Genomic DNA, 27,239 nt, shown 5'->3' with positions numbered 1-27,239 from the left:
CGGGGCATGTTAAACAATTCGCGTGCACGGTATGATAAACTAACCGGCATTATTATAGTACGAGGGTGTTTAATAATGTAACGAATAATTCATGGGCATCATAAACAACGTCGCACAATTCCACAGTTCAGTGGATGAACGAAATATATGGCCGTTTATTCCGAAAGTGGTGCAGGTCCATTTTCTTTGCTTTCGAGAAAATTGAGTATTAGCAGATCTGACAATTGAAAAATATAGATTAATTTTGCGAAATCTGGGATGTTTGTACTAATTTGTCAATATGTAATTTGATTATAGAAATTTCTTTTAGGCGCATTTAATTGAAATAATATACAATTTCCAGGCTGCAAATGGATTTACATCACTTTCATAATTAGTCAATTGTAAATATCAATTAATTTCAATTTTGAAATAACAAATATCGTTTAAAATATATCTCGTATTAATCCAATTTTGTTTATAAATAATAACAAGAAGTAAAATAGGATTAGCATTTTTTATTTTGAACGTTAATTATATTTATATATCGTTAAATTCAACACAAGATATTGGTATTATTAATTATTTATGCTCTTCGTGTGGCTGTGTTTTGAAATATTTCTTCGAGCAGTTACAGTTTTTGTATTCAAATTTTGTGTAGAAATGAATTTTCCTTTTTTGTTAAATACTCTTGTTCGGCATTTCGCTTAATTTTGTTTATTCGTTGCGTATATTTTCCTTTATTTTCTTTTACAGAATCCAAACTTTCAGTAACAATATCCTCATCTGATGAAGTTTCTATCTCTATAATTCTTCTTCTCTTTTTACGCTACATTAATTTGTTTTTCATAGTAGAATTATCTTCATCCTCCGATTCTAAGATTATTCTATTGTTTATATTCGTGCGTCTTATTTCTGTGTAAATTAATTTAAAATAAAATAAAATCAATATTTTCAATTGTCATAAAATAACATTGATTCACTATTTCTTCTTACCTATACATATATATATATTTATTGGGTTGTCCGGAAAGTTCGTGCCGATTTTCGGTAGGTAGCGTGAGAGACCTGACTGAATATATCACAATTATTGAAAACAAATGACACGTGTACATATTCTAAAAGAGATAACTTCAGCCATATTTGGAAAAAAGTTTGGTTACGATTCGTTAATTTTATCAGTTTTGTACGCCTTAGATATGGTGGCAAATAAAGTGCATTATAGGCATTAATGCTTTTCTTTTTCCGAAAGGGCAAAAATGACACACAAGCGGCAAATAAGATATGCTCTGTTTATGGCGAGGATGCTGTAGCCGAAAGAACAGTGCGGAAGTGGTTTGCTCGGTTTAAAGCCGGAAATTTCGACCATGAAGATGAAGAAGGCCCAGGTAGGCCGTCCACCACAGACGAAGATACGATTAGAACAGAAATCGAGAATAGCCCACGCTCGACATTACGTCAATTAGCAGAATGCTAAATAAATCAAAATCAACCATCCACGATCATATTGTGAAGCTTGGCTATGTAAACCGTCTTGATGTATGGGTTTCGCACGATTTAACGGAGAAAAATCTGTTGGACCGCGTCTCCATTGCGACTTGCTGTACAAGCGCAACGAGGAGACGCCATTTCTGAAGCAATTAGGGACGAAGGATGAAAAAATTGATAATTTATAAAATTTTCAGCGTAAAAGGTCCTGGGGAAAGCGTGATGAAACACCTTTAGTCACCCCAAAAGCCGGTCTTCATTCGAAGAAGGTAATGCTCTGTATCTGGTGGGACTGGAAAGGAATCTTATATTATGATCTTTAACCAAATAATGAAACAATAGATTCGGCAAAGTATTGCTCTCAATTAGATAAATTGAAGACATCAATTGAACAAAAATATCCAGAAATTGCGAATCGGAAGGGCGTCGTGTTTCATCAGGACAATGCGTGACCTCGTGTGTCTTTGAGAACTCGGCAAAAATTGTTGGAGTTTGGTTGGGATGTTTTACCCCATCCACCGTATTCGCCAGACCTTGCGCCTTCGGATTTCCACCTTTTCCGATCATTATAAAATTCCCTTAATGAAAAAAATTTCAACTCTTTGGTCGAGATAAAAACCCATTTGGACAAATTGTTTGCCGAAAAACATGAGAGGTTCTGGAAGGACGGAATTCTCAAGCTGCATGAAAGATGGAGAAAGGTTGTGGAACAGAGTGGTGCCTATATAACTTAATAAATGTATACCAATATTTAAATGAGCTGCGTTTTATTTTTCCTAAAAAATCGGCACGAACTTTCCGGACAACCCAATATATATTAGGTCATCCCATAAGTTCGTTTCGCGACGCTATTTACATTTTTCATCTCACTTCATAAACTATATCGGTGATTAACGTGTTTACCAACGAAATAAGAAGAAATAAATTAACAAAAGGGCGATTACATTTTTCCTTAATTTTTTAAGTTTATTTGACATATAATTGTAAGTAATGGACCTAACAATCGGCCCGAACTTATGGGACGACTTAATATTTCGGTTAAATGCGAGCATTTCACATAGCGAAGTGTATTAGCCTCGTGAAACGGAATTGAAAATGCAACAAGCCTAATTGGTCATGTTAACTAAACCCCCATTATTGTAAATTTAAATGACCTGGAATTATCGACTGCGATTAATAGTCGATTAGACGAAAGCTGTGGACGATGCAACGAGTACCAAAATTATTACCGTTAGCCTTGTTCTCGTAATTGTTGGAAAATCTATGTCCAAATTCGGAAAATCGATGTTGAAATTCGGAAAGTCAATGTCGAAATTCAAAAATTGATGTTGAAATTCGGAAAATCGATGTCGAAATTCGGAAAATCAATGTCGAAATCGGAAAATCGATGTCGAAATTTGGAAAATCTATGTCGAAATACGGAAAATTGATGTCGAATTAAGAAGATCGATGTCGAAAATCGGAAAATCAATTTCGAAATTTGGAAAATTGATATCAAATTCGAAAAATCAATGTCGAAATTCGGAAAATCAATGTCGAAATTCGGAAAATCGATATCGAAATTCAGATAATCGATGTTGAAATTCGGAAAATCAATATCGAAATTCGGAAAGTCGATGTTGAAATTCGAAAAATAGATGTCGAAATTCGGAAAATCAATGTCGAAATCGGAAAATCAATGTTGAAATTCGGAAAATCGATATCGAATTCGAAAAATTGATGTCGAAGTTCAGATAATCGATGTTGAAATTCGGAAAATTGATGTCGAAATTCTGAAAATCAATGTTGAAATTCGGAAAATCGATATCGAAATTCGGAAAATTGATGTCGAAATTCGAAAATCGATATCGAAAATCGGAAAATCGATGTCGAAATTTGGAAAATCTGTGTCGAAATACGGAAAATTGATGTCGAAATTAAGAAGATCGATGTCGAAAATCGGAAAATCAATTTCGAAATTTGGAAAATTGATGTCAAATTCGAAAAATCAATGTCGAAATTCGGAAAGTCGATATCGAAATTCGGATAATCGATGTTGAAATTCGGAAAATCAATATCGAAATTCGGAAAGTCGATGTTGAAATTCGAAAAATCGATGTCGAAATTTGGATGATCGATGACGAAATTAGAAAAATCAATGTCGAAATTCGGAAAATCAATGTCAATATTCGGAGAATCAATATCGAAATTCGGAAAATCGATGTCGAAATTCGGAAAATCGATGTCGAAATTCGAAAAATCGATGTCAAAATTCGGAAGATCGGTTCCCCAGTGGAAAAGGTTCCTTATCGACGAATTTTCATCGCGAAATTACCCACGGACCTTGGATACATCTCGAGTATTAGCTAGGTTCGTACTTCATAACGCAGTTTGGTCCCTCGTCAGGAAGAAAATGCGGTGGACACGTCGTTGAAATAGAAAATTATGAAGTTCGGGAAAGCTCGAGACCTCGAAATCAAGTCACCTCGTCAACGGTGAAATTATTCGTTACGTCCTGGGGCGTGGCGTTCTTTGAATTATTATCCTTGCCCCGCCATCTACCACTCTTGTCCCCGTTTTGCAAACTTTTTGATATATTAAAATTTCAAACGAGAAACAGCACGAGCAAAACACGTCGAGAGAGTGGGAAAAAAAAGAAACAATTATTTCTTCCATTTGCATTTTCCTTTAAAATTTACCTCTTTTACGAAAAGAAACTTCCTTCCCTTTTCATCCTTCGCTATGGAATAATAATAGCGGATTAAAAGGACCGAATTACGAAAGTTGCGTGGAACTTTCCCAGCGTGGAAAATAACAAGTAGCTTGACCTCTATTTTCGTTTCTATTCGGACTAATTGCGCGGTGAAATGCGCGCTCGTATCGCGATAAATCGTCGCGTGCGCACAACTGATACATAATAGAAGTAAATTTGCGATTGGTATGGACCGCATGGGGAAATAAATTACACCCATCGTTTGCCGCGTAATTAAGGCGATTCGAAACGGCGGATCGATTTGCTTTCAGAAAGAACCTCGAACACGAGAACGCTGTGGCGTTAGTTAAAAGGGAATGCGAGGATATTTTGAAAACGGCTCGGCGAACTGCGGAGAAACAATTTCGCGAAATGGTCGAGCTGTACGACGAAGCGAGAGAAAAGGTACTGGAAAAACGGAACTTATTAAAACTTTTCTTCGAATCGCGGTAAGTAGCGGTGAAAGTGAATTTTTCCCCGTTTACTCTAGCAAAATGAGAATCAATTCGATGAACCTTGTCTCTAAACGCAACTTACGAGACAGTTACTTCTTTCGTTAGAGATATTCGAATTTTCCTTGACAACAGACTGAAGTCCGAAAGTTCCGGATGCAATAGCGATGCAACATGCACCGTAAACCAACATCAAAGCGGCTTTTTAATTGATATGCATTCAGTTCGGCGTTGTAGCCAGCCTTTTACAGGCAGTGCATCGTAAAATGTGTGCCCTTTGAAACGTCGCCTTTTTGATACGCGAAATCGAAGTTGTCACCTTTCGTTGCCTCTTGAATATGCAGCGTCCGATCGGACCTCGAGTTTCAAGCCAGTCCGATATACTCCTCTCTCTCTCTATACTTCTAAATTACGCCTTTTATTCCGACTTCCGTTTCCTAATTTCCCGATAAATACCTCCGCGGTCTAATTCCGTAGATAACTCGTCCACGACGACGTTTAGCTTTCTTAAAAAGAAACTACTGACCGGATAAAGTCTGACTTTCAACGTTGCCAATCATTCTTAAGTAATTAGACGACAGATACTCAGACTGAGAGTCTGATTGCAGCAGGCGAAATATAATCAGCGTCAAAAAAAAATTCCAAGTTCATCAGTTGCTCGGAGTTTATCGGGAGATATTCGAGTACTTCTTAACTCTATTTTTACTACGATTTTGTGTATACTCATTTCGACCAAAAGGTGTCTTTTGACACGTTGAGTTGGAATGCAAATAATCGACAAAACTGTTGGATTTCGAATTATCAATTAAATATAGAGAATTTGAGCGATATAACGGGAAGAATAATTTAAAAATATTACCTTCTTCATTTTTTTATTTTTATTAGAAGATAATTAAACGTTGTAATGATTTTATTACAAACTGTTCCATCAACAGGAATTTCAATATTTTGCTGTTCATTGCTTTCTTCACTGTCTTCACACTTTTTCGTTCTCTACTTGCATGCAAATTATTAGGTTGGTGCATATGAAATGTCGGATTTCTAAGTGAATATATAAAACTGCATATCTTTTCCAAAAGCTGTTTATTCAATCAAAATATGCTCCATTCGCTTCGATACACTTTTCCCAACGAGACTTTAAAGCATAGATGCCGGTCTGAAAAAAATTCTGATCTTTAGAATCAATAAACTCTGATATCGAATTTTCAAACTGTCTTCATTTCATACTGTTTCGCTCGTAAAAACGGTTCTAAATGTTTAAAAAAATGAAAGTCGGTTGGCGAGAGATCCGGTGAATAGGCTGGGTGCTGCAAAACTTCATATTTCAATGGCTCTCGATGAAATCGGGATAGTAACGATGAGCATACGTTCAACCGATCCAGCTTATTTCACTCAGTTAGTTCGTGCGGTACACACTTATCATTTTCTTCACCTTGCCAATTTCAGAAAGATGTCGCAATATTGTTGTATGGTCAATTTTCATCCTGGTAGCCTGTTCCCTCGTGGATACAGTTGGATCCGCTTCCACCAATGCCTTTGGATCGTCATTTTTCACAGACGTTTTGGGTCTCCCACGCGGATCATTTTGTAGCGAAAAATCACCGGACCTAAATTTTTCAAACCAACGCTGCACTCTTCGATCATTAACTGTATTCTCCCCAAACGCTTGGTTTATGTTGCGTGCAGCTTTTGCAGCATTATTACCAAGTTTATACTCGTACAAAAAATTATACGAATATCGTTTAGATTCATATCGGTGCAAAATTCAAATCAAATAACAAAAGGGAACACTTTCGAGAAAATCTCTTTTGTTGAAATGTGACTCTGGTAATGGACAGTACAACTATAAACGAGATTATGCCAAAACCAAAAGTATAACGAGAACAGGAAGACAAACGTTCACATGAAAAATATCCGACATTTCATATGCACCAACCTAATATCTTCCTCTTCAATCACTGGTCTGCTTGACGAGTAATTTTCATAATTCGAGGTCACTTTCGGAAGAATCGTTCAACTCATCTTCACTTTCAGATCGTAAGCTTTCATCAATTTCAAAGCATTCTTCGCTTATGTTATTTATTTCTTGAAATAACTCCTTCTTTCTTGAAATTCGAACATCTTTAGAATAATTTTAGAAATAAAAAAATAAATAAGGTTAGGTTTTTAGGTTAGGTTATTTATGTCTTTTTCGTAAAAAAGAGATAAGGAATAGAAATAATTATCAGTATTACAAACAGTTTTACTGCTTACTTACCTGTAATGCTAATTTCAACAATCTGTTTTTCAAATTTTTCACGAATTTATTCAATCTTTTTAGAACGAGTCACTGCAATGATCTACAGTAAAATGCAACATGGCGAAAACAAGCGAATATCAAAGTATCTTCCGTTTCAACTGAAATTGGGATTCCTAATCAGATTACAATTGATACGATGCTGCAAATGGTGTTGATATTTATATGTAAATCGGTTTAAAATTAGACACCGTTATGAAATCCTTAAAGTGTGAAAAGACACCTCATGGTAGAAATAGGTACACCATATGCATATTTTTAAATCCAGGATGATCTGGAAGAAAATAATATCACAGAATTAATTTAACAACTGTTGAACAAAGAGTCAAAAATTTAAATGAGGAGAAATGATTAAACTTAGAGAATAATGTTAACTTAAAATTTGAAAGGTGTCTTTCGACACCTCTTGATAGAAATAGTGTTAACCATTTTCCAATCGTTCAATTCGGACCGTCCGATTTTAATTACCATTTCTACGGCTTTCCAACCGGCAATTCGCCATAGAGCAAATCGGCTGATCGAACGTCCATCAAGGTAACTGTAACTGGCAGCTTGGAAAATGCTCAACATCGGACCTATCACGGTCAAATGACCCCGGTGAATGAAAAGCAGCGAAAGTTTAAAAAAATGGAATAAAACAGGAGACGTTGAAAGATTGATTACGCGTGTATCGGAAGAAAAATCGCGACGTCGAGTAATCAAGACGATAACGTTTGCAGGCGAAGATTTCATCGAAAATTTCAACAACGATCGTTTTGGTTTCATTTCCGGGAAAATCGAATGATCGTAATTCATCGTCTGTGATTTTATTTTGAAATGTTACACGAAAATGCTTGCATTTGACAGGGAATTTCACGGGTCTCCTCGGAGAAATTGCAGTTCGCGATGAAACTTTCGCACAACTGTGAAACGTGCTTCGAACTGCGTGAAAATTTCATCGTTAATGAGTCGCGGTGATAATTCCGTATAATTAAAACTCGCCGTCGCGTTTTTCGCGATTCCATTGCAGGGATAAATATTTCCCATCGTTGGTTAGCTTTTAATCGTACCTCGTTCCATTGGAATTACCGAATTACCATTTTCAAGCAGTCGAGAGTAGGTAACACAGGTTATTTCGCAATATTACGAATCGGTATCTTTCATTAACTCGAATCATTTACCAATTACGCATCGTGACGCAAAGGTTGCATCGTGATCCTTTATAGTTTTCACGATTTAACCCTTTGCGATCCGAATTATATTTCAATTTTGTTACCAGTAGCCTTTAACGTTTCTAAATTTATTATTTGAAATTTATTTCGACTAAAAGATAGGGCTATTTAAATAAATAAAGGAAGAAAGAAATTCGATTGAAAATCAGTTATATTTACACTTGCTAAATAAAATTACAATACTTTGTAATTTTCAAGTGTAAATCTCTTGAAACAATTTCCCAATGTCACACTCGACATAGGACTGCAAAGGGTTAATATTTAAACGTGTTTATTCGACGCATATAATTTTAAATAGAAGAGTAAAAACCGACAGGAACTTATCGGATCACCTGATATATCGTATATATAGAATTAGAACAAAAAAGCGACTACATTTTGTCTTAACCCTTTGCGGTCCGAATTATATTTCAATTTTGTTACCAGTAGCCTTTAACGTTTCGAAATTTATTATTTGGAATTTATTTCGACTAAAAGATAGGGCTATTTAAATAAATAAAGGAAGAAAGAAATTCGATTAAAAATCAGTTATATTTACACTATCGTTACACTTTGTAATTTTCAAGTGTAAATCTCTTGAAACAATTTCCCAATGTCGAGTCACACTCGACATAGAACCGCAAAGAGTTAACGTTTCTAAATTTATTATTTGGAATTTATTTCGACTAAAAGATAGGGCTATTTAAATAAATAAAGGAAGAAAGAAATTCGATTAAAAATCAGTTATATTTACACTATTGTTACACTTTGTAATTTTCAAGTGTAAATCTCTTGAAACAATTTCCCAATGTCGAGTCACACTCGACAGCAAAGGGTTAAAGAAAAACACGTAGTTTTCTTTATCCGTAAATCTATTGGGTGTCCAGAAAAATAGGACAACGCTACTTCCGTTTCCTTTTAATGCAAGCTTAACGTGACTGATCGTAAAATTTTTGCGTTTGAATCGTTTAATACGAGACGGTTTTTAACACGTTAAATGCCATGGGGGTGACCAGCACTCAACTTGACAATGACACCATGGGCCCAGATTCTTAGAAATATATATAATTTTTAAAAAATGACAATACTTATAATTCAATCGCATTCCAACGCTACGAAGGTCACCAAAGACTCACGTTGCAATTAACATGTCAAATATGGTTATATACTGTAACTTATTTATTGAATCATTATTATTATTATTATTTATCATTATTATTTCATCATTATATGGACCGTTTATTTTGAAAGTGATGCGAGTCTATTTTCTTTGGTTTCGAGAAAATTGAATGTTAGCACGAAATTATCCATTTTCATAATACTATAATTACTATTTAATTGTAGTATATATATAGCATATATAATTATAATATTTATGCTATTTGAGTTAAGAACTATTAGAAAGGACGAATGAAAATGTATATAGCGTAGAGAACATACTGATTATCAATTTTTATTATTAAAATTATTATTAAAAACCAGTTAACTGTGGCGTCCTTATTTGAGAGTGTGCACCGTTTTGTGTCGCCAGAATCGAGCCATGACGAGTATACTCGTCAATCACAGAGTAAGTTGCGCTGGTAAGATATTAGATAAAAAGAATGGGTTTATTTTATAAAATTGACAATTTTTATTACTAATATTTACTTATTTGGTTAACATTCACATATATTACATACGTATTAAACTGAAAACGCAATAAAAACTAAATATTATACATATAAAAGCCAGAATTTAAATTCCTGCTGTGGAGTGGTATTTAGCGAAATATGGTACTATATACAATGGGACATTGCAAATGAAACACCAGTAACGCGATTCCTTCCTGATCTTACGTTTATAGCAGTGTGAACACCATCGCATAGGGTTGTTTGTTTTTGAAGTTGCGGGTATATAATCCGGAACATGATTCTCGCCTAATTGGCTTACATTAAATCTAAATGGCCGAGTTTGTGTCGATTTTTCTCTTTGAATTGGATACGTTCCAAGAATGTCTTCAATAAATGCAGACATAGTTCTGACATCAAACAATTGGCATTTACACCACTCGACAGCTAGGTAACTTCTGGCCAGCAGGTATCAATAGGCTCAGCGCCTATTCGGCGTCACGCAATTGTCCCATGACTAACCATGCCTGAAGAAACCCTATTATAAATCAACTTTCTGCCTTTTACCTTTGCCCCTTTTAGGCTAACATCTAAAAAACGTTATCATCGCACATAAATAAATTCGTTATGCGAATCGGTAAGCAATTTCAGCCGTTGCATACGGGGACGCATGAGTTCATCTCAAATTATTTATATTTTCTATTTGCTTATTTTATTCCGCCATGGTTTCAAATTATTCTAAACATCTTGAAATTTGAGAATACGTTTCGTTTTTCTCAAAAATTACAATGTAAATAGCCAATGGTCACTACTTTATACGCATGACGAGTATACTCGTCAATACACAAAATCGTGCCACTTCTCCATGACGAGTATACTCGTCAATCACAGTTAACTGGTTAAAATTATAACTTAGACGATTGATCATAATTTCGTGTTTTCTTTAAAATAAAACCGTGGCAAATTTGCGTGGAAGTCAATGGGTTAAACACGGATCGCGATATGAACCGTTTATTTTGAAAATGGTGCAAGAAAAGTGAAAATTGAACGTTAGCAGATCTGACAATTAAAAAATATAAGTTAATTATGCGAAGTCTGGGAATGTTTGTACTAATTTATAGTTCATAAACATAACTAATTCATAATGCAATTTGATTATAGAAATTTCTTTTAGGCGAATTTAACTAAAATAATATACAATTTCCAGGCTGCAAATGAAGTTACACCACTTTCGTAATTAGTCAATTGTAAATATCATTTAATTTCAATTCTTTTATATATCTTAGTAATTTTACTATATCTTGACTTGATTTCTTCTGCCATTTCCAGAGAAAACTTCATGAAAAGATACATTTCTGAAAAAGTTGTGCTGGAATAAGTTAATACTCCGCAATCACGCGGGATATTTTATCACTGTTTTCAAAGATTGTTCTGTCAAAAATGTTACAGTTCCTATTTCATCGTAACGCAAACGAACGTGATCCAGAATGATACAGATGAAACAAAATCGTACCTTTCGCAGCTTAAGTCTCCTTATAACCTCCTTATGACTCGAAATAAATTTCGTTTAATACCCAATTATCGGGTGCAATTATTAATGAAATAGTCAATGTGCCTCGGTTATAGCACTACGCATAGTTATGCTAATAAAAATTATCATAACGCGTGTACGTTATATGGACCGTTTATTTGGAAAGTGTTGCAAGTCCATTTTCTTTGACTTCGAGAAAATGAATGTTAGCAGATCTGACAATTAAAAAATATAGGTTAATTATGCGAAGTCTAGAAATGTTTGTACTAATTTATCAATATGCAATTTGATTATATAAATTTCTTTAGGCGAATTAACTAAAATAATATACAATTTCCAGGCTGCAAATGAACTTACACCACTTTCTTAATTAGTCAATTGTAAATATCATTTAATTTCAATTTGAAATAACAAATATCGCTTAGAATATATCTCGTATTAATCCAATTTTGTTTATAAATAATAGCAAGAAATAAAATAGGATTAGCATTTTTATTTGAACGTTGATTATATTTATATATCGTTAAATTTAACACAAGATATTGGTATTATTAATTATTTACGCTCTTCGTGTGGCAGTGTTTTGAAATATTTACGATGCACAGGAGGTATATAAGGTAATAGCTGCTGCATATACTTATATTTTTCGTATGTAATAGGCTTGGCATCGTGATACAAAGGCGTCAGGGCGATTTTTTCAAATTTTGGCGGTCTTCCCCGACATGTAGGTGATAAATTTACAGTCTTAAATTCTGTGTCCTCCATTGATGTTTTATATAAAATAGTATACGGTGCAGTTTTGCAAAATCTCATCCAACATATTTGCAACCAATTTACTTTTTCTCCATTAGTGTTTCTCTTATCTGTTTTTTAATTGCGTTTTGTAGATTTTTCGTTGAAACGAAATTCTCTCGTTTCATTTCGTGTAAAATAAATTTATTATGTTGTCTACATTGGTTTATAACATCAGAATAATCCTGTGTCCTGTCTATGGAATTTGGACTTACACCGCTTTCTTAATCAATGGTTACGCAATTTCTTTTACCGGCCAATTTTAAATTGAACAAAGCATTGGCATTTTTTAAGATAATAAATACCAACTGCTCATAAACAAAAAGTTTACACTACATTAAACATAAATTACGTCGTATCTCATTTTTTTTAAAAAAGTACTTACACCATTTTCAAAATAGTCGGTCCATATGTTATAATAGAAAATTCATCGTAGTGCCACGGACAATCCTTGTAAAATTATCGTGGCATTCAACGTGTTAACTGGAAAATTGACGCAAGCATAGGTGAAGATCGTGCAAGGAACAGGGTAAGATCGATATAGCATAGGTGGAAGAGCAGAACGATGCGAAGTAGGAAGATTAACGAGGCACTTTCGATATTAATCGCGGGAAATTGAATTTTTTAAATGAATTTGCGACGAACAGCGTCGTTAAATCGTAACTGTGGATTACCGTAATGGGTTCGTGTTTAAAAATGTAACGGAAATGTTAGTCGTTCATCCGTGCTCATTTCGAAGGTAGAATTGTAGGTTTGTTCGAGTAGAAGAGCAAAGATGGCGAAGATGTCGAGAAGTAAAATAGGGTGGTGTAATTCGCGTTGCAGACGTATAAAGAGAGGTGAATTTGGCTTAGATGCGCTTAGATGCTTGTTCCGCAAATAGGGTTGACACAGTGGTAAAAAGTTTATAGGTCGAGTGAGAATTTTAACCTTTTAGGCACGACGCGCCATTATAGTGGCTTTCGAGGATATCATCCTTTCAGGACAACACGTCACTATAGTAACTTTCGTGGATAACACCAATTTGAATGTACGACACTATAGTAACTTCAGTGGATAATATCAATTTGGACGGTACAAAACTATAGTAACACATCGTGGATAATAGAAAATTGAACGGTACGACACTATAGTAACTTTTGTGGATAAAACCAATTTGACCGATACGACACTATAGTAACTTTAAAGGATAATATCAATTTAGACGGTACAAAACTATAGTAATTTTCGTAGATAGTAGCAATTTGTAAGGTACGACACTATAGTGATTTTTGTGGATAATAGCAATTTGGACAGTGCTACACTATAGTCGAATATTCGTGGATAGCAACCAATTTGGACGGTACGACACTATATTAACATTCATGGATAGCACCAGTTTAAATGATACGACGCAATAGTCATTTTCATGGATACCACCAATATGTACGGTACGACACTATAGTAACTTTCGTGGATTTGCATCAATTTAGACGGTACGACACTGCAGTGATTTTTTTTTATAGCACCAATTTGGACGATACGACACTATAGTAACTTTAGCGGATAATATCAATTTGCACGGTACAACACTATAGAAACTTTCGTATATAATACCAATTTGTACAGTACGACACTATAGTAATTTCACAGATAATAGCAATTTGGGCAGTGCGACACTATAGTAAACTTTCGAGGATAATAGCAATTTGGGACACTACGACACTTATAGTCGAATATTCGTGGGTAGCACCAATTTGGACGGTACGACACTATAGTAACATTCATGGATAACACCAATTTGAATGATTTGACGCAATAGTGATTTTCTTGGATACCACCAATTTGGACGGTACGACACTATAGTAACTTTCGTGGATTGCATCAATTTGGATGGAACGACACTACAGTGATTTTTTTGGATAGCACCCATTTGAATGATACGACGCAATAGTGATTTTTATAGATACCACCAATTTGGACGGCACGACACTATATTAACTTTCGTGGATTGCATCAATTTGGATGGAACGACACTACAGTGATTTTTCTGGATAGCACCAATTTGGACGATACGACACTACAGTGATTTTTTTGGATGGCACCAATTTGGATAATACGACACTACAGTGATTTTTTTGGATAGCACTAATTTGGATGATACGACACTACAGTGATTTTTTGGATAGCACCAATTTGGACGGTAACAACACTATAGTGACTTTCGCGGATAATAGCAATTTGGACGGTACAACACTATAGTAACTTTCGTATATAATACATTTTGGGCGGTACAAAACTATAGTAACTTTCGTAGATAATAGCAATTTGGACAGTACGACACTGTAGTGATTTTCGTGGATAGCATCAATTTGAATGATACGACGCAATGCTGATTTTCTTGGATCCCACAAATTTGGACGGTACGGACACTATAGTAACTTCGTGGATTGCATCAATTTGAATGAAACGACACTACAGTGATTTTATTGGATAGTACCAATTAGACGGTACGATACTATAGTAACATTCGTGGATAATACCTATTTGAACGGTGCACCACTATAGTAACCTTTCATGGATAGCATCAATTTGAATGATACGACGCAATAGTGACTTTCTTGCATACCACCATTTGGACAGTACGACACTATAGTAATTTTTATGGATAATAGCAATTCGGACGGAACGACACTGCAGTGATTTTCTTGGATACCACCAATTTGGACGGTACAGCACTATAGTAACTTTCTTGGATTGCATCAATTTGGATGGAACGACACTACAGTGATTTTTCTGAATAGCTCCAATTTGAACGGTACGACACTATAGTGATTTTCGTAGATAATAGCAATTTGGACGGTACAAAACTATAGTAACTTTCGTGGATAATAGCAATTTGGACAGTACGACACTATAGTAATTTTTATAGATAATAGCAATTCGGACGGAACGACACTATAGTAACTTCCGTAGATAGCACAATTTTAAACGGTATTACATGTTTTCCTCTTTATTTCTCATTTATTTCGCCCAAACAGTGTTAATTTAGATTTAGATCACTTAGAATTCTATTCTACTGTAATGTCATAGTAGAAATCGTCATGAACGGCTTTTGTGCATCTGCGGCCAGTCCTGTCATACTTAAAAGGTTTAACGCGCAATTCACGAGGATATGAGTACAATAAGAAAACAGGAGCTTTTAGAAGCTTCCGGTTTTGCAACCGGGACAGTAATAAATTACCCGGAAATTTGCTTGCAAATGAACCGAATTGTTTATATTCTTTGCAGGAGAGGTTTATCGAGGAAAGTGTTGATTGATATAGATGGCCAGGTGTAATTTCTTCCTTCTTCTTTCGTCTCTCTGTCCGTGAGATAAAGGCTATTACGTTTGACGTGCTCCCTGCTGAAATTACCGAACACCCTTTTCGCTGACGTGCTTTCCACGGCAAAGAAAATACGCCGTGAAATCTCCCGAAATTCCTGCCAGCGAAAATTCCCTTCTCACGGCGACTTCCTCTTTAACACTATTTCTATCAAGAGGTGTCGAAAGACACCTTTCAAATTTTAAGTTAACATTATTCTCCACGTTTAATCATTTCTCCACATTTAAATTTTTTACTCTTTGTACAACAGTTGTTAAATTAATTCGGTGATATCATTTTCCTTCAACTCATCCTGGCTTTAAAAATGGTTGTACCTATTTTTACCATCAGGTGTCTTTTGACACTTTAAGGATTTCATAACAGTGTCTAATTTTAAACCGATTTACATATAAATATCTACACCATTTTGCAGCATCGTATCAATTGTAATCTGATTAGGGAATCACAATTTCAGTTGTAACGGAAGATACTTTGATATTAGCTTGTTTTTCGCCATGTTGCATTTTACTGTAGATCATTGCAGTGACTTCGTCTAAAAAATTGATAAATTCGTGAAAAATTTGAAAAACAGATTGTTGAAATTAGCATTACAGGTAAGTAAGCAGTAAAACTGTTTGTAATACTGATAATTATTTCTATTCCTTATCTCTTTTTTACGAAAGAAAACATAAATAACCTAACCTAAAAACCTAACCTTGTTTATTTTTTTATTTCTAAAATTATTCTAAAGATGTCCCGAATTTCAAGAAAGAAGAAGTTATTGCAAGAAATAAATAACATAAGCGAAGAATGCTTTGAAATTGATGAAAGCTCACGATCTGAAAGTGAAGATGAGTTGAACGATTCTTTCGAAAGTGATCTCGAATTATGAAAATTACTCGTCAAACAGACCAGTGATTGAAGAGGAAGATATTAGGTTGGTGCATATGAAATGTCGGATTTTTTTCATGTGAACGTTTGTCTTCCTGTATTCGTTATACTTTTGGTTTTGGCATAACCTCGTTTATAATCGTACTGTCCATTACCAGAGTCACATTTCAACAAAGAAGATTTTCTCGAAAGTGTTCCCTTTTGTTATTTGATTTGAATTTTGCACCGATATGAATCTAAACGATATTCGTATAATTTTTTTGTACGAATATAAACTTGGTAATAATGCTGCAAAAGCTGCACGCAACATAAACCAAGCGTTTGGGGAGAATACCGTTAATGATCGAAGAGTGCAGCGTTGGTTTGAAAAATTTAGGTCCGGTGATTTTTCGCTACAAAATGATCCGCGTGGGAGACCAAAACGTCTGTGAAAAATGATGATCCGAAGGCATTGGTGGAAGCGGATCCAACTGTATCCACGAGGGAACAGGCTACCAGGATGAAAATTGACTATACAACGATATTGCGACATCTTTCTGGAAATTGGCAAGGTGAAGAAAATGGATAAGTGTGTACCGCACGAACTAACTGAGCGAAATAAGTTGGATCGGTTGAAACGTATGCTCATCGTTGCTATCCCGATTTCATCGAGAGCCATTGAAATATGAAGTTTTGCAGCACCCCAGCCTATTCCCCGGATCTCTCGCCAACCGACTTTCATTTTTTAAACATTTAGAACTGTTTTTACGAGCTAAACAGTATGAAAATGAAGACAGTTTGAAAATTCGATATCAGAGTTTATTGATTCTAAAGATCAGAATTTTTGTAAGACAGGCATCTAGGCTTTAAAGTCCTCGTTGGGGAAAAGTGTATCGAAGATGACGTGATTGAATAAACAGCTTTTGAAAGAAGATATGTAGTTTTATATATTCACTTAAAAATCAGACACTTCATATGCACCAACCTAATAATTTGCATGCAAGTAGAGAACGAAAAAGAATGAGATTGTTGACGTATTCTGAAGTCGATAGCGAAGAGAAGCAACGAACGGCAAAATATTGAAATTGCTGTTGATGGAACAGTTTGGAAAAAGATCATTACAACGTTTAATTATCTTTCTAATAAAAATAAAAGAATGAAGAAGGTAATATTTTTTAATTATCGTTCCCGTTATATCGCTCGAATTCTCTATATTTAATTGATAATTTGAAATCCCGACAGTTTTGCCAATTATTCGCATTCAAACGCAAAGGTGTCGAAAGACACCTTTTGGTCGAAATAGGTATACACAAAATTGTGATAGAAATAGTGTTAAACTGAAGATCGGCGGCGGATGGCGGTGACATGGTTGTTTCGGCAGATTGAATTTGCTTTTAATAGGTGACCCGATTAGAGGACGAGATAGGAACGTACGATTCCGAACGGGAACACGGGAAGCGAACTTCCGAGCTGGCGAACCTACTTGAAACTTTAAAACGTTTCGACGTGGATGTCGGCTCTGTCTGTCAACTTGCGGCACAAGGTAAGTATTATCCGGCACTTTCAGATTCCACCGTGTAAGTCGAATGTATCCGCCGCGGCGCAGCTTTGAACAACTTGACCGAACGGGCAAACTTATTCGAAGAAAGCATGAAGAATCTCAGGCATCTCGCTTGGACGGTGAAAGACAGAAAGGATGAACCGCGACTGGTTTTATTAAGGGAACAGAATTCCGTTTTGAGAGAAATCGTGAAGAAACTTAAAAGGAAGGTAAGGCACCCTTTCATCCTCGTTTTAAATGGAAAACCCAGGCTATTGGTCGCGAGATCCGACATGGTAGCGCGATTATTATTCCAACGAGGAAGCAACAGCTAGTAATTTAACGTGGAAATATTTCCCAACAATCTTCGTTCGCTGCATGCGATTCACGGGAATCGATATTGAAATGAAAGTTACTTGAAATGTGAAAATAAATGTGTTTCCAACGATTGCGAGTAACGAATTCAAAGGGGAATAACGAACAGGCGAAGATGTAGTTGTAATCGAATAATGGCTATAAAACCCGTTCGTTATTGACATGAAAGTTTCGTGTATAACAACCGAGAACGATAGAAACACAGTCAGTGGTGCTGTAATACCGTTTATTCGTTAATACTGAATCTACCAGGCTTCGAATTGTGATTTATTAACCCTTTGCACTCCGAACCATTCTGGATGTTAGCTACCAGTTTCTCAGCGCTTTATGAACACTCGTAATATTTAGTACAGTTTTGGAAACATGTACAGGTAGCTCTCCAACAACACTGGATATCGCAGAGTTGCGAAATCAGTTTTGTAAAGTTAATCCTCTCCGATTGCAGTTGAGAAATAATATTCCGTGGATTAAGATCGATATTTACTAACATTTCCGTCTCTGATAAAACTAAAATTGATCCTCCATTTACGTGTTCTTCGGTTAAACGGAAGTAAAAGTAGAATATTTCGAAAAATTTAATTTACCGATATAACTAAAATTGATCCTCCGTTTTCGTATTCTTCGGTTAAACGAAAGTAAAAGTAGAATATTTACAAAAGTTTCCATCTCCGATATAATTAAAATTGATCCTCCGTTTACGTGTTCTTCGGTTAAACGAAAGTAAAGGTAGAATATTTACAAAAATTTAATTTACCGATAAATTTGCACCAATTTTTATCTTCGATGTAACAAATATCGATCGACCGTTGTAACAACGAAGGCGAAGATTCCGAAAAATTTCAATCTGTGACACAACTGAAATTAATCACCGATTTGCCATTCGGAAATAAAATACAGGTAGCCCTCCTACAACACGGTATTCTATAACACGGTTTCGCTATAACACGATTCATAAATTGCGAGAACTCTCCTACAACACGGCATCCTATAATACGGTTTCGCTCTAACGCGATAAGAAAATTGGAAAAACCTTTATGCAACACTGTACTTTTTCAGTCGAAAAAGCTTGCCGTCTTAACCGTTCGAGTCGCGGAAATTTTTGAAAAAATACGGTCGAAAAACTAGCACTCGTCTTATTTCGCGTCGAAAATGAAGCAGCTGCGTGATGTAAGTATGCGCGTCGCTAAACATGAGCACGAAGAAATTTATTAAATTAAAGTTGCGTAGAATTAAAATAGTATTTTTGTCTTTTTTTTTGTTTTGTGTTGTACATACATTTATATTTTTAATAAAAATTAAGTTTTTTATGTAGAATTAAAAGAAAATTTGTTTTTAATAAGTTTTCGGAACGCAATCCCTCTTTTCGTATAGGCTCTGGGTCTTATGTAACACGGTTTCACGCAACGCGACATTTTCTAGGAACCTATCTACCGTGTTATAGGAGGGTTACCTGTATTATAACGATATTAGACTTATACGAATTGGTTAATATCGAGAAATATATATTTGCAAAAGAATCGCTATTTTATTTTTCATAATTTTGTAAAGTTTGAAAAACTCTCCGATATGCACTGCAGGCTGATTTGTGCACGTTTGACAATAGTAAGCTGTTTGACGTCTTCCACCAGGTGTTTTTCTGTCACGACAAACAATACAATCCCGTTTTCTTTCTCCCACATCGTGAATTTGTAGTTTATTATACGATAGACGAATTTAAGAGACACGCTGTTAACACTAAACCTACCATAGTCTAAGTCACTGTTTTTTAAACTTTTATTAAAAACTCAACGTTCAACGTTACCATCCTAATCATTCGTATTCGAGATTTTTCTTCTAATATACGTATAGTCATTTTCGCGATGTCTCCTGTTATTCTATTTTTTTAAAGATTCTATTTCTTTTCTATTTACCGGTCATTTTGACCGTGGTAGGTTTAGTGTTAAATTCACGTTAAAATTTCGTCATTCTCTCTTCATTTCTTCATACGTAGGAATTATTTCAACTTTCTTTACGTAAAATATCTTCGATCTTCTTTAAAATTTCAGTATGCACTCAAAGTACGTACGAGCTAGAGTTTTATCCAGAACAAATTTAAAGCGCACCTTTTTTCCTATTTCAACCAGGTGATTTACTATTCTTTATTCGATATCGATGGTAAAAACACGAGCCTCCAAGTTCATATTTATAATTTTCATTTCACTGTATCTCTAACCGAGGCGAAATAACAATCTTCGCCTATCCTATGACTACATATGACCTAATATTCCTCACTGGCCTTAAACTGGGATATAATTCTTGTTTTCATTAACTTTACGAGGCTCAAACTCGAGGTAGATTTATAAAGACAGTGTACGTTTAAAAGCTGGATGTTTAACACTAGAACTACCGAGCTATAACTAGTATCTAAATATATTTTTCACGAATGAAGATAATCCTAGTGGTACGAGGAAAATGAATGACTATGAACAATTGTGTTTCGATCTGAATGAATGTAAGCATAAGTTTTGTTAAAAGAAATTCATATATTCTCAGAAGTTGTAAAAATAACACATCTGAAACAAGTGATTTTGACCCTTTTGGTTGTTCTAGTGTTAACACTAAATCTACCATGGTCTAAGTCACCGTTTTTTAAACTTTTATTAAAAACTCAACGTTCAACGTTACCATCCTAATCATTCGTATTCGAGATTTTTCTTCTAATATACGTATAGTCATTTTCGCGATGTCTCCTGTTATTCTATTTTTTTAAAGCTTCTACTTCTTTTCTATTTACCGATCATTTTAACCGTGGTAGGTTTAGTGTCAATTACATTTTACCCATTAAGAAAATACATACATTTCCATATCACAACTAACACGGTACGATTATATGAGAAGTCCTTTTATGAAATTCTTTTTCAACGATATTCATCTTTCTAAATAAGCTAATTTGTAGAAAATTAACCCTCTATGGGCCGAATTTTTGTTTCAACTCGAAAAAAATTGTGGGAACGAAAAATCAGAAATTATATACCTATATATGCAAATGAAAACAAATTTTTGCGTTTAAACAATTTTATTGCGATATATTCGCTATGTGACTTTCAAGTCACACCGGCCTATAAAGTTTGCTTTGTGGTCATTAGGGCAATCTCCTTTCCAAGGGCAATAGCAACAATTATGTATAGTCATTCTCTCAATGTTTCCTGTTATTCTATTTTTTAAAGCTTTTACTTCTTTTCTATTTACCGCGCATTTTGATCGTGGTAGGTTTAGTGTTAAATTTCTGTTCGTCATTTTTAACTTTGACTTGCTTATCGCTTTCGTGCAAAAATACGTGAATGATACCTTGTCAAATCGCTTATACAAAAACCGTATATATGGACCATTTTTATTTTTTGAAAGTACAAGTCCATTTTCTTTAATTTCGAGAAAATTGAATGTTAGTAGATCTGACAATTAAAAAATATAAGTTAATTATGCGAAGTCTGGAAATGTTCGTACTAATTTATCAATATGCAATTTGATTATATAAATTTCTTTTAAGCGAATTTAACTAAAATAATATACAATTTCCAGGCTGCAAATGAACTTACACCACTTTCTTAATTAGTCAATTGTAAATAACATTTAATTTCAATTCTTTTATATACCTTAGTAATTTTACTATATCTTGACTTGATTTCTTCTGCCATTTCCAGAGAAAACTTCATGGAAAGATACATTTCTAAAAAGTTGTGCTGGAATAAATTAATACTTCGTAATCACTAAATAAACTTTAATGTCTGCTAAGAGAAGACAGCGAAGTGCAAAGGGTTAAAATAGTTGATTATACTTATCGCTATTAAAGAGTAATTATTCGTATAATTTACGTACAAATCGTTAGCCATTATTTAAACTGCAACTTGTTTCATACGCGATATAAAATTCGATGTGTTTGCAACCTTGCCAGCTTCGCGGATGCAATATATTTTTCTTTTTATCGCTTTTCGCCAAGCAAAGGAATACATAGTAGATTTCGTGCATTCATGTCGACATAACGGGATAGAAAATACTTTAGTCGATAAACATCGCATGCACGGTGAAACAAAACCGTTTCAATGCTCCGTGAAAGTCAATTTAGACTGGCATAAAGGACGCGTTATGCGATTGCGTACGAAAGAATATCGCAGTTTTACTTTTGCCAGGCTGCTTCCATTATTTTATGCTTTTGTGCAAGCTTTAACACGCAGCTTGCGAGAGCGGTGGGTCCGTTGTAAATTTAGAAAACAAATATTGGTTTTACAATAGCGCGACAGACATGCGCCAACAGCTTAAAATATTAAGGATAATCCACCTAGCGTCGAAATGCTTAATTAGATTACTCGTAATTAAAGGCAGAAAAATGGGCCGAGTCAAAAGTTAAATTAAAACGAATTTTTACCTTTCCCTTTTTTCTTTTTTATTTTCCTTTTTCTTGTTAATTAAAATTTGCGATGTATATATCGCCAGAGAACGAACGCGATAATTTATTTTGGAAACGAATACGCGAGTTAACATTAAACGTACCAAGCGGGGTCAAATGACCCCTTTTGAAAATTTACTTTAAATTCGTACGTTTATCGTTATTTCTGTCGGTCAGTTGACTTTCTGTAAATTCTTATATCATCCGGTTATACAATTGCACGCTTTCTGTTTTTCTCCTAGCTTATTTTTTATCGACAAAAATTCTTTACCTACCGTACGTACCACGGGGGTCATTTGACCCCATACGAAGTTTAGTATTTTTCAGCAATTATCCAACTGGAACCTTAGTTCTAAATTCAGATACGCTTCTCGAATGACTCTTTTTCACTGCAACCCTGAACATGTCCGCACGGTCAAGGAGAGAGTTGGAAAGAATTCGACGAATAAACGAAGCGAATTCAGGTGAAGAAGATTCAATACCAGAAGATGATCAAAGCGAGAGTCAAAGTGATTTTCCAGACAATGAGGAAACACAGGATGATAATGTGGTCGCCGATGAAACTGGGTATTTTTTGAATCTCCGTAGACGACAGAGGTGCCAAAGATTTTTCTCGGATTCTGAAAGTGATAGTGAACAGGATTTTGAAGACACTGTCACGGCTCTTGATGGAACTGTTTGGCAGCGAATCCGAAAAGGGCCGGCAATCGGAAGACCATCGCTTACTTTCAGAGAAAATGTGTGTTTAATTTTACACGAAATCAGAAATGATGTTGCGAATTATTTCTTTAGTAAATAAAGAATTTTTTAAGAAAAATCAAAGTTTATTTCATAAGGAGTCAAATGACCCCTATGGTAAGATTAGGTATAAAAAAATGCCGGTACGTTTAGTGTTAATTCGTAACAAAATCACGAGAATGAAATGTAATAAAAATAAATAAAACGTAATAAAATGTACACTAACGATATTCGTATTTCGCTAATGCGGTAAATAATAATACGAATATTATTCGCGAAGTTAGCGCGAATGGTATGCGCTATAAAATTATGCTACTAAAATATTACGTCTATTCCTTTCTGCATTTCCATTACACGTGAAATCCCTTTTGACTATAAATTCCGCATCGACTCGATGCGAACACGCATTATCGTAAATAGACGGACCCATTCGTGGAGAACGTAATAACGTAACACTTTTAGAAAAATTGATATTCCGGACGTGCTCGATAAAATTTACGGACAAATATCAATTTTATCTACCTTTCTCGCCGATGTAGCTTCCTTAATGGAATTCCAGAATTTTTCGTACTTTCGATCGCGTTCTACGTCTTACCGAATGCTCTCAATCGTTCCAATAATCTAATAATCATTTTTCCTTATTCTGGTAATTATTCTCACTTTAACCTTACGCGTATTTCAGCATTGCACTTCTCGACACTTGCATGAATACTCGTTAAAAAATTTCAGATGCTCGAACAGACTTACAACAACGAAAACGAAAAAAAATCACGAAATGATAATGGAAATTTGTTAAATCGGCCAACGTTCAATGAAAATACCGTTTTAACGGAGGAAAATTCAGTAAACCCGTCAATTCGAGAAAATAATTATGATAATGACAGGAAAAAACGAAAGGAACGCGATGATAACGAGACATGTGTAACAATTGGCGCGAATAAGAACGAGAATCGCAATAAGTTCGATATCGAGAATACAATCGATATCGACAGTTCAATCGATAAGCGCGGAAAGTGATGTGTTTTGAATCTCATTCGAATGGGATGGTTTACGAAGAATACGTGTTCAAATTGTCGACCGATCGAGAAATAAAAATCAAATATCCCGTTTTGTTAAAAAATATTGAAACAGTGGTTAGATTGGAGTTCGTAGATAATGAAACGGATTATGAAAACACACCTTCGGATAGGATGTTGATACTATTTAAAAATATATATGCAGTCGTGAACGTGAAACAAACCGGAATACCGTGCAGTACGCAAACGACGAAAATGAAAAGTTCCAACAACTTTACGCAAACGACAATTACTGGAATAAATTCGTTTTCACGTTTAAACGTCGGCAACACGGTGAGTGAGGAAATTTCGAAATCTTTTAGTTTGAACTGCGCATTTAGAAATTTGATTATTTACTAAGAAAAGAATATTACATTAGCTATTACAAAAAATTTAAAAAACTTCCTAAATCTATAGCTATAAAAAAAGATATATATATGTATATATATCTTTTTAAAATGTAGATTTTCGGGTGTATTGTTTGAATGTCACGCTAATAAACTTCGTTATAAATACTATTCATACCCGAAAATCATAAAAGTATTAGCTACGAAACTACAGAACACTGTACCTTTTATATACTTATGCTATATTTCGTACAATACAATTGAAAAAACGTACATCGATTTCGTCGAAACGACTCGTACAAAATGTTAACTTAATTCTTTGTCTAAATATAGATGCTCAATAGTGAAAAACGTGCGATAGAGAGAAGTCTCTGTAATTTGGAACGATCTGTTAAGACTTTAAAACTCAACGCATTAAATCAAGCTGAAACTATGATCGGTAAGAATTCGCATTTATTTAGAACTAACGAGATGTTAGATCATATCAAAGTATTGACTGGATAGCACTGTGCATAGCGACTCCCATTATTTGTTCAAGTGCATGAATTCCTAACATTACAATGATCTTTGTAACACGTAAGAGTATCGAACTAGGTTTGTCATCGTAATTGTAATAATACTTTTCCTATTTAATTGTACATAAAAAAATACCGCTAGGAATAATTGGTAAAGATGTCCACGAGTTTAGAAAAACGTTGATCGTTATTGTTGCTTATATCGTTAAAAATGTTATGAGACGAATCTTACAGAATATCTATACACGCACAGATGTACATTACATACATACATACATACATATATAATAAATGTACATAATTGTATAGATTTAATTGTATTTAAAATCGTAATAATTATCACATTATTTTGAGTAAGAATTAAATATCTGTTTCCTTTCGACAGAAATAGAGGTGCATTCTACTACGTTTTCGTATGCGAATAAACTTTCTTTTTAGGGAATCTCAACCATGTTTATCCATCTTTTATACATTGAAGTGCGATTTCATTACATGTGTATAAATGGAAAAATTTATTCAAAATGTGAAATGCAATTCGTGGAAAAATACATATATGCATAAACCTTAAAAGGTAGTCCTTCAGCTTCTCTTCTGATATACTTCCTCCAATTGAAATATATAGAATTTATACATAATTCGTATGCTACTGATTTAGCATTCCATATTCGAGTTTTAATTACAAAGGGATTAAAAGATGAATTATTCTAAGTTTCTCATTAAGTAACAATGAAAATTTAATTTATAATATATACTATCTCTTATAGTTACGTTTGCCTTCTTGGCAAATAAAATAAATAGTTGTAGCATGCACTATATTTCTTAATTATTCACCGTGCTGAATCTCAAATCTTAGAAAGACAATATTAGAAACAGCTTAGTTCCAATTTTTTATGTAAAATACTTTTAAAAACACGATGAGTAAAAAGGTCCGGGAAAAGGCGATATTATGTTAAAACACGATAAAAGATTAGAGGAATGTCATTTTCATACCAATACGTATGATTCCACAACCCTACTCTTTCCCTTTCTCTTTCTTTCATCCTTATCTTTGATTATTTGCTAATATTCTATCTTTGTTATCAAAAAGATTCAAAATTGATTGCTAGATACTTATTTATACCTATGCTATTCTCCTTCCTGTTACTTATTTTTGAATACATGATAAATCGTTTCTAGAAATGGAAAAAATTTTCTCCGGCAGCTCTGAATTTATCTTTTCTGTTTCTTATGTCTATTTGAGAATGTTCGATTATAGTCGATATGGTGAGCCTGGCACTAGGAATTTGTATTCCTAGTAATACTTTGAACAACGCGCTGTCCCCACCAGGCTTCAAGGTTGAACGGCTCAAAATCTACGATGAATATAATAATTAGTTCAAATCGACGCATAAAAGTTGGCATACAAAATAAAACTTTGCTCACCTTTAAGTTGTGGATTTGGTTCTCGTTCTTGATAATATGTAACAGATGCTCCATTTCTGTAACTAGAGGAATTACTGTGTGGTTGATTGTGACACATATCTAATTCCCTTGATACTGTATTCCAGGCTGTAAAAATGAATATACAAAATTAATTTAAAAGGCATAAAAAGAATTAATATACGATACTTACAATCATAAATATATTTAATTAAGTCAAAATGTTGAGCTACAGTTTCAGACTGATGTCGAGATGGGATCGAAGATGGTCTCTTCCCATTCATTGCCGTCATTTGTGATCTACCACTGTGAAAAAGATATTCAGAAAATTTGTTAAAATAATATTCCAAACGTGTATACATAATCAAAACACAAAAAACAATCACCATATTACCAGGCCAGACTCCTACTGAACTGGGTTACCACGTTCAGTAGGTATATTCTATTTTAAGATTTAACGATTTTGTAGCAATTAAAATAAATACAACTAGGAAATATTAAGCTTCGAATACGTCGGTACTCGATGGAATTCACTAAATTTAACGAG

General features: G+C 34.5%; 2 protein-coding genes across 2 annotated transcripts; one reads left to right on the top strand and one right to left on the bottom strand.

Annotated features, from left to right (window-relative positions):
- Positions 1 to 4,470: 4,470 nt before the first annotated feature.
- Positions 4,471 to 24,771, top strand: LOC143220826 (uncharacterized; the record flags this gene model as incomplete). The annotated part of the gene is given in 5 exon segments (XM_076446404.1): positions 4,471 to 4,603; positions 17,682 to 17,823; positions 17,887 to 18,046; positions 24,076 to 24,365; positions 24,368 to 24,771. Coding segments are annotated over 5 exon segments (1,129 nt in total), but the record flags the coding sequence as incomplete, so codon positions are not given.
- A 1,777-nt stretch (positions 24,772 to 26,548) lies between these two features.
- Positions 26,549 to 26,998, bottom strand: LOC143220827 (MAPK regulated corepressor interacting protein 2-like; the record flags this gene model as incomplete). The annotated part of the gene is made up of 3 exons (XM_076446405.1): positions 26,549 to 26,625; positions 26,696 to 26,821; positions 26,886 to 26,998. Coding segments are annotated over 3 exons (316 nt in total), but the record flags the coding sequence as incomplete, so codon positions are not given.
- Positions 26,999 to 27,239: the final 241 nt, after the last annotated feature.

This window comes from Lasioglossum baleicum, unplaced genomic scaffold (genome assembly GCF_051020765.1).
Source record: "Lasioglossum baleicum unplaced genomic scaffold, iyLasBale1 scaffold1641, whole genome shotgun sequence".
Lineage (NCBI taxonomy): Eukaryota > Metazoa > Arthropoda > Insecta > Hymenoptera > Halictidae > Lasioglossum > Lasioglossum baleicum.
The sequence above is the reverse complement of the archived record's forward strand: the minus strand, read 5'-3'. Positions and strand labels throughout refer to the sequence as shown.